General features: G+C 47.6%; 1 protein-coding gene across 2 annotated transcripts in view; it reads left to right on the top strand.

Moving 5' to 3' along the window:
* DIS3L2 (DIS3 like 3'-5' exoribonuclease 2) overlaps window positions 1-12,821 on the top strand; it is a 301,104-nt gene that overhangs the window by 168,286 nt on the left and 119,997 nt on the right. For both annotated transcript variants that reach the window (XM_033112550.1, XM_033112549.1), the window contains one exon: window positions 4,894-4,973. In XM_033112550.1, the coding sequence (XP_032968441.1) occupies window positions 4,894-4,973 (80 nt within the window). The remainder of the gene's footprint in view (window positions 1-4,893; window positions 4,974-12,821) is intronic.

Here is a 12,821-nt window from a genome sequence, read left to right as displayed (position 1 = left end):
GAAGATGGGATGAAGACAGAAAAGGACACCCTTGGAAACAGTAACACTGTGGTGTACCACAGGTTTGGACGCCAAGAGGTCATGAGTTCTAATCCTAAACGTATTTCGCAAAACACAGTGGCAGAATGGAAAAGTGCTAAAGAGAGCCCTTGGGTCGTTTTTTTCATTCACTTACCCGTCAACTATTCATTTCGTGTGTGCCTTCAGTGTGCTGCGAGAGGTCCAGAGACAGCCAGACCTTGAAGCGCTCCCAGCCTTGTCAGTGCGATAAGATATCCAGAAGTAACCACCAGAATGCTGGGGCATTGGCCAGTGCCATCGGAGAGAGACAGGTCGCAGATGTGGGCCAGGCAGTCAGGGACAGACAGCTTCCACGCCGGGGAGCCCCAAAGATTCCTTAGAAAAAAGATGGCATTGCCGCCAGGCCTTTAAAGCCCAGTAGGTCTTAGATATTGAGATGGGTGGGGAGATGTCCCAGTGTCAGGAACAGCATGAACAATGTCTCAGAGGCCGCAAGGTGTAGAGAGAGAAGTGAGGCACAACAGGTACATGGTGAGAATGTGCAGTCTTAACTGGAGAAATGAAGGTTGGACCCTATTTGCAAGGCTTTGAGTTCTGAGCTGAATTTCTGTTTTACTCAATAAGGAGTTGATGATTTCTGACCAGCTGCATGCTTTAAAGTGATTAATCTGGCAACACCGTGACCTTGGGGAGAGCAATTTCTGTGATGTGGTAGGGGCCATGGCCAGAATCCAGTGAGGTGGATAGTGACAAAGCAGTGAGCAAAAGTTGCTGTGGAGACTAGATAGCTGCAAGGAGGTGGACATGTTGGTACCCTGAGGTAGAGGATGCAAGATGAAAGGAAGAGTGGGTAAGTGACAGAGGAACAGAAATTCCTTCTATGCTTGTGTTGTTTCCTGGGATTCTTGGCCGGGTCTGAAGGGATTGTAGAAGGCTTGTAGTTATTTTTCATGTGTTCTTTTCCTGGACCAATGGCTTTGAGTAAAACAGTCTTAGAAGTTTTCTGTCACTTTAAAAAGTTCTACGCCCTTCCTTCAGTCACGTGCCTTCAGAAATTTTAGTTACATAACGTTGCTCTGAGTTGGAATTCTGCAGCCTCATGAACTGGAGTCTCATTCTTTCCCTCCCCCACCTGGCACTTTATTTTCTGTGGGTCAGGGTTAGCTTCTTTCTAACCATTGTTGCAGAACTCTTTAAATATTTGGTCTCACAGGTTCTAAAAGCTGGCAGGCCAGGCTGCTCTCTGCAGGTTGTGAGATCAAAGCCTTCCAGAATAGGAGCCAGTAAAATCCCAAGCATGTTACCAGAGTGTAACAGCTGCACGGTGCACCGCCCCCATGAGGCCAGGCTCCCAAGGGCTGAGGCCAGCAGCTCCCAGTGCTGTGTGGCCCCAAACCAGAAGGAGCCCTCCTGCACCACACCGTGGCCGATGCGTAATCGTGGTGATGACAACAGATGAAATCACTGGCTCTCAGCACTGAGGACTGGGATTTGTCAGGGTCACTCACTGTTCCCTTGCTTCTCCCAATTTTCCATAGTGCGAGAGCAAGTTGGAGTCCACTGCTACAGTACAAGTACTTGTCGGGAGCGCTGCGAATTTTGCTGTCTAGAAGTCAGTTCTCGTAGTAGCCCAAACTGAATGCCTCTTTTTCTTCTCGCATTTCCTCAACATACATATGTACTTATTTATACCCTGCGTTTTTAAAAAAGTGATTTAAGGCAGCTTGCAGATATACATATAATACAGTGGATTTTTTTGAAAAAAATTAGGATATAGGGCAAAAGGAAGACATGCATAGAATACATGATAGAAAAATTAGGCACAGTCAGGATAAAGGTTCACAAAGTTCAAACTACCAATAAGATCCTCTAGAGTCAAGTCGCAAATGTTTTTTCTGAGTTTCCTAGCAGCCAAAGCAAGGAGGGAAATCCAAAAGGATAAAATTCACATGTCTGTAAGATACAAATAAACAAACTATCAACTCAAGAGAAGAAGAGTGAATCCTTGCACTGCATAAAGCTCCCCTGTAAAAGGGGCACTGAGTGGTGAAGTGGGCGGGGCTCTCATCAGCTGGAGTAGCATGGCCACTTGGTAGACTGCTCGCAGTGTCCCTTGGGGAGGGCTTGGTGGCAGGGCCCCATGTGGGACGAGGACTCCACTGGAGGCCCCTGCAGGGAGTTTCTCAGAAGTTCATCGCTTCTCAGAGGGTGCTCTCCTGAGGAACCTTGTATCTGCCCCCAAAAGTGCCAAGATCACAGGAGCCCAGCAAGCACTGTTTGATATCAGCATGTTGAAGGCCCTGAGAAGTCCTACAATTAAGGAATTGGCCCAGCATTTCCCAAACTGATTTAATCACAAGACCTTTTTCAAAAATTAGAACTTACTTGGCACGTTGGGAAACATTGATCTGAAACAGTGGTCAGCAAGCTTTCTGCTAAGGGCCAGATGGTTGAAGCACAATCTCTATCATAACTACTCACCTCTGCCGTGGTATCGAAGAAGGGTGGCTGTGTTTCAATAAAGCTTCATTTATGGATACTGAAATGGGAATTTCATATAATTTTCACATGTCATGACATAATTTTTTTTCAACCATTTAAAAATGCAAAAACCATTCTTAGCTTGCAGACCATTCAAAATAGGTGGCAGCCTCGATTTGGCCTGTGAGTGTAGTTTGCCGACCCCTGATCAAGAATTCTGTTTGGATGGTATGTCTTTCCAGCAGGCTTCCTGAGAACTGTTCCTCAGAGTTGTTTTGATTTAGACTTGTATGTTTCTGGTTTAAGAGCAGGTTTTTTAAAAAGTAGAAAAGGATTGGTTTGAGTGCTTACAGGTTAGTCTTAAGATTTTTTTTATAAGCAATTTGTGGATCCTCTCGAAGAAGACGTTGGCAAACTAACAACTGAAGCCTCATAGTTTTACTCTGCTTCCTATGGCTGAATCAGTTTGAGGCTGGAAATGTGTTAGTGGGCATTATCATTCATTCATAGAAGTAAAAGTTTCGAATCACCCAGAGACATTTAATTTTAACAAAACAGTTTCCTAATCAACTCTCCACGTAAACCAGTAACCTGTGGCCCCCGCCAAGCGAGGAGTATTCTTTTTGATTTTGACTAGACGGATGTTCTTTCATCTTCTTACGATGTCATTATGATGAAAAATATTCCCACCACCAAGTCTGACATTTTCGTTTCAGTTCAACTTCAGTTTAGTTTCAGTTCAGTTCAATTTATTGAGCACTCAGTACATATAAAGCATTTGGCTAGCTGTTGTGGGGGATACAAAAAGACGCAAGAAGCAGATAGTTCCTTCTTGACCTTGTGAATCAAGTTCAAGACCCTCACCAATTTAGAGCCCATTTCTGTGGTGTCTGGAGTAATTTCACTTCTCTATTCCTATCAGCACGTGTGCATTCATTCATACAGCAAACACTTGTGGGTCGCAGCCTGTGTTCATAGCACTGGAACACAGCCTTTGGGCAGCTTGCTTTCCATGGGACATTTTCCTCTGGCATTCTTGCATAATTACAACCTCTTTTATGTAGTAGATCTGTCTTAGAACTGAAGGATATTGTGGTACTGAGGGGATCAGTGTGAGGGATCAGAGGGGGCGTGGAGGGTTGTTAGGAGTAAAGAAAGTGGACAGTAAGAGGACAGATAAAGGAAGGCCTGTAGGGTTTTGCAGGCCAGCGCCCAGAGCAGCTTGGCAGCCTCTGAGGGCTGTGAGGAAGTTTTGAGCAGAGGAGCAACACAAGGAAAGAAGGCTTTAAGAACAAAAGCCAGTCTAATTGTGGTAAGTACCAGGATGTCCACCATCATCCGTGTTGACGAGTCAGGAGCAGACGGGGGAATGGCAGCAATGGCGCCACTACTACCAGAGGAGGTGGAGGAAGAACTCAGGAAGAGTCCAGTGGAAGCAGGGAGCATTGACCAGAAAGCCTGCGTGCGAGGTTACTGCTGAACCCGTCACTCTCCAGGCCAGTGCCTGGGGAGGAAAGGGCGGAAGGTTTGGAGAACTGAGGCCAAACTCGGCCCAGTTCCAAACTCTGCCCAGATCCTACCATTCCTACATGGTAGGAATGGCTGAGCGGGGTGAGGCATGTTATTTGAGGCATGTTATGTGAAGCCAAATGAGAATGTCCTGGGGCTTTGGAGTAAGAGTGAGGTGTGCACAGGGATAGAGTTTGAGGATAAGTGGACGGAGGGTGTGTGAGCTTGGAGGGGGTACACAATTCTTCCGCGGAAACAAACTGTGATGAGGATCGTTTCCAAGTCAAATTGTATTACGACTAACTGCATGGCCGCAAGTTTTCTGCAAAATTTATTCTTGGGCCCCCTTCCCCTGTGTTCTCACAAGTTAAGTGATTTATTTTTTGACTCCCTGCTTTTTGCGAGATACAAGAAGGGGCAGTAAATCATCCTCACACAGATCCTTGAAGGACAGGTTCCCATCAGCCACTGAGGAAGTGGGAAGCAGAAATAAGAACTGACCATTGGAGAGGACTTTATCAAAGCCACTTGCCCTCTTGTCGGGTAACCCTCCTAGGGAAGCCTCATTCAGGGACGCTGCCTCACTGCCACCTGCTCACACCTCTTCCTGTTCAGGGTCGAGGAGAAGTAGATGCCGGATCACAGAGAGGAGGGGAAAGGCACTCAGAGACAGCTTGGAGCCTTGTTATCATCCCCCGTTCGTCCCCAGTTTCACAGTTTACTGAAGATCCCGTTCTGAGACCGGCATTACAGGAGTTACTCTTCACTTTGCCACCTACCACTGACCCATTTGCCCAGTCACTGTTCTTTAAAACTATATTACAATGGGGTAAAGTTTCTGTTATCCGTGGCATCGCTAATTCTATCTTCAATCTTTCCTAGAAAAGACTGTGTCTTCACCATTGACCCGTCAACTGCCCGAGACCTCGATGACGCGCTCTCCTGCAAGCCAGTCGCTGATGGTAGGATGGAAATTTCTGTACCATTCTTGGGAGCAGACAGTGAGCATACGTTTGTGGTCGGCCAGGCTGCCTCGTGCTCCCCAGGCCCTGTCATGTGCAAGCCTGGGTTTGCTCTGCTCCTGAACTTGCCATAAGGCCCTTAGGCTACACAAGTGTGTGACCTAAAGATTGCTTTCGTGTGCTGACTTTGGTGAGGGTGAGGGTAAGAAATGTCCTCACCAGGACCCTTCTCGGGCCTCAGAAGAGGTGGCAGTCAGGGCAGAACCGCTCCCAGGCCTTGGCCCTTCAGAAACTTCTAACTCAGCTGTGATGTGGTAAAGAAGAAAGCCCCTGCGGGCTCTGCCTGGGAGAAGCAAAGCGTTCTTTACCTGAATTTAACAGCAGATTGGGGTCATTCCAGGGGAACTCTCCACAGACATGCTCAGCAGTATGTAAAGCCTGCTGCTCCCAGTAGGTCTTCATCTGTCCAGCAAATTGCAAAAGGCAGCTGTTAGGGGCTAGCTACACATTCATTGAGGATGGAGCTACGCAGGAAGAAGTGGGATTTAAGACCCGTGGTCTTTGAAAACTGCAATGGGGGAAGAGACAGTATGTGGGGTGTGAGGAGAGCAAACCCTGTCAGTCCCCATTTAATGTCTCCCCAGATGTGCGCCTTCCAGTCTTAGCTTCTTCTTGCCCCTCTCTAGGTGGCTGTCTGGGGGACTCCTTTGGCTTCAGCCATTCTCGGTACTGCTTTGGCACTAACACGGCCTTAGACGGCTTGCCTGGGATGGGCGGCCACCCTGCTGTTTCTGTCTGCTGCCAAGTGTTGATGGCCCAGTGGCCTGGTCTATTAAAACACTGCCGAGATGTTCACATGTCGCATTGATGCAGAGCTCCCCAGGTTCCGCCTCTAACCTCTCCTGTACCATAATAGGTAGTAAAGCTTCTAGAGGGAAGCCAGAGAGATGGAAAGCATCATTGCCTAAAAATGCCTTCATTTCATAGGAGTCCTCTTTGAAACTATGGGCAAGATTGCTCCGTATTTTCAACTAAAGAAAATTGAAAGGAAGATAAAGCATAAAGAGAGAAATGTTCCCATGGAAATTTTAGAGGAGTTGCATGTTTCTAAAATCCCAAATTTGAGCAGCCTACTTAGAAAAGCAAATACTGGGTTGGTTTCTTATATCCTGAGCCTTTGCACTGCCACACGCAAAGGCTGGGCATATATCGCTCTCAGCATGCACTCCGCTCCTCTGAGTCCCAGCATAAAAAGTGCCCCCGGGCAGAAAGCCAGGTGACAGTGGACTGCACTTCCTGTATTGCCCTTCCCTCCAGTTTCACAGCTCTGCTCTATTTGTAGTCTAATGCTTGGAAACAGCTGCTGCTTTTCTTTTGTCCACTTTTATAGCTGCTAAGGGCAGAAGGGTAGGTCTAATACTTACTCTTGGTCCATCTCGGCTGGCAAGGGTGATATTCGCCCTTCAGGGACCCCAGGGAGACGGCACGTGTCTTGCCTCACACACTCCACACTTGTTTCGTGTGTACTCGATCACCAGCAGAAGTTTCGTGTAGGGCAATGGTAACAAGACAGGTAGCCTGGGGACAAATTGTACATGTTTGTAAATGTCCAACCAAAGAATATGCTTTGTCCAACAGTTGAAAACAATTGTTTTCGATCTTGTTCAGGGAGAGCAGTGACAATGAGGAAAACAAATTAGCAGTACAAGATGAAGGAAAAGGAGAGGAAGTAGAGGCAGAGAAACATGATTGTCATTTAGGGGTATAGGTAATAAGGAACGGGACTGGAGATGGTGGCAGCGCTGATGGGGCAGGTAGGGCAGATGTGAGAAAGGGATAACAACGAAAGGACCAGTCAGAGCTGAGGGAGAGGAGTCCAAGATGGGGTAAAAGGTTCAACCTGGATGACGAGGAAATGGTGTTGTCCACAAGTTGGAAACTGGAAGACAGGAGGACAGGCTGGCTTTAGAGAAAGTAGTCGACGTGGAGTTGTCTGTCTGATGACACATGTTTCGATAAGCTGCTGCAGATCCTTTTTGGAGGAGGTGGGGTACCAGTACGCTACACACATGTGGTCCACATAACTACATACAGAGCCCTGAAGAAAAGTAGACAATACACCAAAATGTAAACAGTGATTTTATTGGGATGATGGGATCATAAGCGATTTTTCTCTTTTCTCTACTTTCCACATTTTTATAATGTGGTAATAATAGTTTTATAATGAAAAAAATTCTGTAATAAAAAAATATTATGAGGTGCCAGAAATCACAGGGCTGCCGAGTAGCGCACTGCACCAGGTGATCAGATACCTTCCATCTGCTCGGTTATTCTTGCATTCCAGAGGAGTAATTAACATCTGGTCATTTGGCAGAGCGGCAGATAAAGGACATGGAAAAGGAGTCAGGAAAGAATCTGAAAAGGCCTGAGTTGGTCAGTCAAGCATTTTTATGGTGGCACTTCTACAGTTGGCCTTTGTGACAGCAGTTTCTGCCAAGGCCATTTATCCAGGGAGATGAAAAGTGAAAGTCAGTTCCAGCTTGGATGGGGGTGAGGTTGGCTAAGTTCAGGTTCCGTTAGTTACTAGTTCATGTCAATTTTTGCTTAGAGGAAAAAATGTTTAATGTTTCAAAGAGCAAATAATGTTCTCTGGCCATATTTACATCATCTATAACTATTTTTATTTAAAGAAAATAGAAAGGCCAAACTTTTCTTTGGTCCCATGGAAATCATCTGAATGACTGTTCTGTGAAAATGAAACACACAGGCAGATGTAACTTATTTAGTCCTCACTGTCCCTTTCTGTGGCGTTCAGACGTGACTCGAGGACTTGTTACCAGTATCTCCTACAGGGACGAGACTAAGACGTTACAGTCTGCAGATTCATTCTGCAGAAATGCAGTGGCACCTGCTCTCCAGTAGGTCTGGATGAGGGTGGAAGGCTGACGGGCGTGCCCCCGCCCTTGAGGAATGGCAGCTTTGGCAGGGCTCCCCCCAGTCCTCCAGCCGGGAATGCTCCTCCTCCCCATGTCGCCTGTAAACACATCTGAGTGGGACATTCCCATGAATATCAGCGAGCCCACGATTTTGAACATAGAGGCTTTCACTTCTGCTCGAGAAAATACCTAATAATGCAAATGAATAACCCAGAATCAAAAGACAGTAAATCACATACTTCAGAGTTTTATTGCTGTAACAGATCACTTGCAACACACCTCACAGTTGACCTCACCACTCAAGTGTGGGAATGCCACAGTTGTCACATCACCTTCTGTTTTTCAAATTACCTCTACGGCATCTACTTAGTGAATATCCAGATTGCGTTTTAACTCTCTACCTTACAGGCAGCCCACTTGGCCTAAAGATTGCATAGCTATTAGGAAATCCTTCCCCGCACTGCTGTCTTCCTGTAATTTACCACCTGTTGGTCGCATTTATGCTCCTTGGGGCCCTGCACAAGTCTTGTCTCTGATGTGACGACCTCTCAGACACTAGATAACAGGTATCAAGTATCCACGAGTCACAACTTCTCAGCTGAGCATCCTATACGTATATTCTTCGATAGCCTGTAGCTTTTGACATTTGAGCCCATTTCCCATGTCATGGAGTTACTTCTGCCTTTAGGATGGGGTCCGAGGTACATGGCTGCCTGTGTCCAGACTTCTCTTCCTGGCGCTCAGGGCATGGTTCCTCCCGGCTCATTCTTCCTTACTGGACAGAATCGAGTCCCGAGTACTAGCCACCCATTCTCATCAGTTAAACAAGCCTCACTGCTTTGTTCTAGTCTCTGAGAGAAGAAATTGTGAGCCAGGTAAGTGAGCACCTTTCTTCAGCTTTTAGCTGTTCAGGCTTCCAACACATCCTATAGGAAATTGATGTTCACCGCCTTTCTAGCATCTTGTTTCTCTAGTGTTTTCTTCTCTAATCGGTGCCCTGCCATGAGCATGGCAGGATTGCCCTAACCTGGCCTTAGAAATGAAGGATTGGGTCCAGGGAGAGGGGAGAACGGGGAATAACTGCTAATGGGTCTGGGGTTTCTTTCTGGGGTGATGAAAATGTTCTGGGATTAGAGTGTTGATAGTTGCACAACTTTGTGATTATACTAAAACCCACTGGGGGAAAATGAGCGAATGGGTGAATGAAAAAGAATAAATAGACAAACAAATCCAGTCATCCTTGAGGCTTTCAGGAAATTGGAATTTACGCCTGCACCACACGTTAGCAGAAGTCCTGATGGAATGGCTGGCTGGATACCCATAGTCACATCCCTCTTGCTGCTGTCATCTCCCAACTTTGAAATTCCCACCCAAGGAGCACAGCCCTCTCTGTTCAGCCACCTGCTCATATTTACCATCCCCAGAGCACAGCCGTCTAACTCAGAGAAAGAAGGATCTGTCCTATTGTCCAGGTGGAAGAAAATGCTCAGCTAAACGGACATCATTCAGCCCGAGGGACCTCAGGAATGCACCTTACCTGCTCTGCTCCAGGGGTGGCCAGTTATCCTGCGTGTTTTGCCTCTGTTGCCTGTCTGGTGGCATGGCTCTCCCTTCCCTAAGGAGGATGGGCTAGGGACCTCTGTCCCAGGGAGCCCTTCCCAGAGAAGGACTAGGAATGAGAGACCAGGAGCAAAGCCTGTAAGAATTTCATAGAATTCCTAAACTCTCTAACTTCCCCATGTGCTTATATTTGTCACTTGCTGAGTTTCTTGTCACGACTGATCCCCTTTGGAGGCAGTGTGGTAGTAGGAGCTAGAGAGAGTGCCCCGCTGTGTTCTAGACTTAGACCAGAGAACCTGAGGGATGGAACGCAAGGTGGTCGTTTTAAAGGGCAAAGAGCTGAGATGAAGTCTGGATCTCCTGCTGGGAGGCACAGCGAGCGCAGGAGTCCTGGAGTTCTGAGTGAAGGTTCAGGAGGACCTGGCAGCCAGGCCACACCCTCCTCCTGGGCTCTGTTCTCACCTCTGGGAGGAGCCGCCCCACCCCCAGTCATTCTCGCCAGCCTTTTAGCGTTGGCCATTCCCCTTCCTCTGGCCGGCTTCCTCCTCTCTCTAAGTCTCCACCTTATAAAGCCTCCCTCAACCCTGCTGCAGCCTCACCTGCCCTTGTCCATCAGGACATCTTGAAAGAGTTGTTTCTACTTGCTCATGCTCCTTTCTCGCTTCCCATGTATTCCCTTTGCAACATGGCTTCAGAAAGTTCAATGCCACATGCCGTCCCTGACCTCAGTTCCCCAAACATCTCTGCAGCATTTGCCTTGTTGTCCTCCATGAAACTCTGTTCCTTGGACTCAGAGGGCCCTGTTTGCTCTTGGTTCTAATTTTTGAACTCCTTTTTTCCAGTTGCCTCCTTTAGCTCTCCTTTCACTGCCCAGTGCTTCGTGGGAGTCTGCAGGCCTTCCACTCCAGTCCCCGTCGGCCATGCGCCCCGGCCTTGGGCTTGTATTCCCTGCAGTATTGTTCTCTGGCGGCCCATGTGACTCAAGATTTGATGGGTCCCTTTCTCGGCAAGTCCCTCCCTAGCCATTCCGCTCCGTTTCACGCTTCCACCTCCTCTCCATCTTCCTTTTCTGTTTCCTCACCACTCATCACTCGCTAACGTACTGTTGACTTACTAATCTTGTTTCTGATCTGTCTTCCCACCATTCACTGCCTTGCAGTGCAGGGCTCAGAAGAGGCGCTCAGTCAGTCTTTGCTGTTGTTTGCAGGCTCTCAGAAGCGGAGGGGTTGGCACATGTCTTAAGCGGAAGGGAGACCACTTGGACGGTGTAGATGCCTGGACGGTGTAGATGCCTGACCACTGTACTGTACACCTGAAGCTGAATAATATTGTATGTCAACTATAATTATATGTAGTCACAGGATGTGGAGTACAGCATAGGGGATAGTCAATGGAATTGTAACACATATATACGATGTTAAAGGGGCAGTAGATTGGGGGAGGGAGGTTATAACTTTTTGAGGGGTGAAATGTCTATTACATTGTTTTGTACACCTGAAACTAATAAGGAAAAAAAAAAGATTAAAAAAAGCAGAGGGGTTTCCCAGGCGGAGGGAAGAGTGTGCACAAAGTCACAGGATGACGGAAACCTGCTATTTTGGAAGGAACTACACAGAATTTGGAATATCTGGGATGTGAAGTTGAAGTGGGATGGTACTTACAGATAAAGCAGGGAGCAAATCGTAAATTCCTTTGCAGGCCCTGCAGGGAAATTGAGGAGAAGGCAGCATTTAGGTTGGGGAGCAACTTCATCCAGTCAATCAGGACATGTGATTTGAGGACCCAGCACTACGCTTTGTGCGGGATATACAATAGAAGAAAGCACTCGAGAAGTTCCTGTCCTCCCCAGTTGACTCTCAAGTAACATTAAACAAGGAAATGTGGAATGACCTATAGTTTAGATGTGGGAGTCAGGAGGGGGAATGGACAGTAACATTTTCACGTAGACTTGAAGAATAAACGGGTGAGCCAGACCAAGAGTGGGGAGAAAGAGCATTTCAGGCTAAGGGAACAGAGTGTGTGGAGGCTCTGAGGTACAAACCCATTGGCACTGGAAGGAACCGAAAAGTCGGCATGGCTGAAATGTGGTGAGGTGGGAGGAGCCCGGGAGGTCAGTCAGGAAAGGGACTCGCAGGCTCTCTTTTAGAGCGGGAGTCTTATCCTAATGGTAAGCTTAAGAGTTTTAAGCACGAGAGAGTCAGGCTCCAGCTTGGAGGTTGAAGAGATCACCCTGGCAGCAGTGAGGAGTCTGGATTAGAGCAGTGGTGTTAGAATGATCGAGGTAAGAGGTGGCAAGTGCCCCAGCCCAGGCAGCATTTGTGGAGCCAGAACTGGAGGGAGGCACCAGCCAGGAAAGGAGATGGGGCGGGGCTGGGTGTCTGGGTAGCTGCAGGAGCCTCTTAACTGGTCTCCGTGTCTGCCCTTTTCTTCCCACATATTGAAGCCAAGGCCGTCCTTATAAAATGTAGACCTGACCAGGTCATTGCCCTCCTCCACTCCCCCCAAGATTTCCCGTCCCCTGAGGATAAACATCCACGTCCTTGCCATGACCTAACCATTCTCTAACTACCTCCCAACCTTCTCCACCACTGTTCCTCTCTCACGTGCTGTCCTCCAGACACATAGCCCCGTGTGGTCCCTTAGACGTGCCAGGCTGCTGCTGCCTCAACACTTTTGCACTTACTGTTCCCCCGACTGGATCCCCCTTCTCCCAGATCCCTCACTGCTCTTAGGTTCTGTGCAAATGTCATCTCAAGAAGGCCCTTCCGGACACCAGCGCCACAGTCTTCTTACCCTCCCTCCTTCTGGATTTTATTTAAGGTGCTTGTATGGGTCTGCCTCCTGGATGGTACGCTTTACCAGAGCACGGATTTTGTTCACTCTTGACCTCTCAGTGCCCAGAGCACTGTGTTTTACATAGTTGACACACATGGAAATGTTTGTTGAATGAATGAATGAATGAATGAATGAATGAGTTAATAAACTTTTGATATTGAATGGAAGAGTAGAACCTAAAACGTCATCTAAGTTTCTGAGTATTGGGTAGAACGTAATGCCATTTAATAGGAAATATTGAGGGGAGCTGGTTTGGGGCAGACGATGGTGAGTTTAGTTAGATAAGTACTTGCTGAGTTTGCCATCCCTGAGAGACATCCAGGTAGAAATACCAAGAGCACGAGTAAAGGAGTTGGGGCTGGAGTGGAGATTTGGGAGTCATTAGTGCATCTCTCCTGGGACAGATGTCCGAGGAGAAGTCACAGACTGAGGGGAAGACGTAGGGTGTCCTCTGGGAGAGATGCCAACAGAACAATCAAGAGGATGATTGAGGCAAAGCAGAGGAGAGGGAGAGGAG

Source organism: Rhinolophus ferrumequinum, chromosome 8 (genome assembly GCF_004115265.2).
Source record: "Rhinolophus ferrumequinum isolate MPI-CBG mRhiFer1 chromosome 8, mRhiFer1_v1.p, whole genome shotgun sequence".
NCBI classification, from domain to species: domain Eukaryota; kingdom Metazoa; phylum Chordata; class Mammalia; order Chiroptera; family Rhinolophidae; genus Rhinolophus; species Rhinolophus ferrumequinum.
Note: the sequence above shows the minus strand (reverse complement) of the source record. Positions and strands in the feature narration are given on the sequence as shown.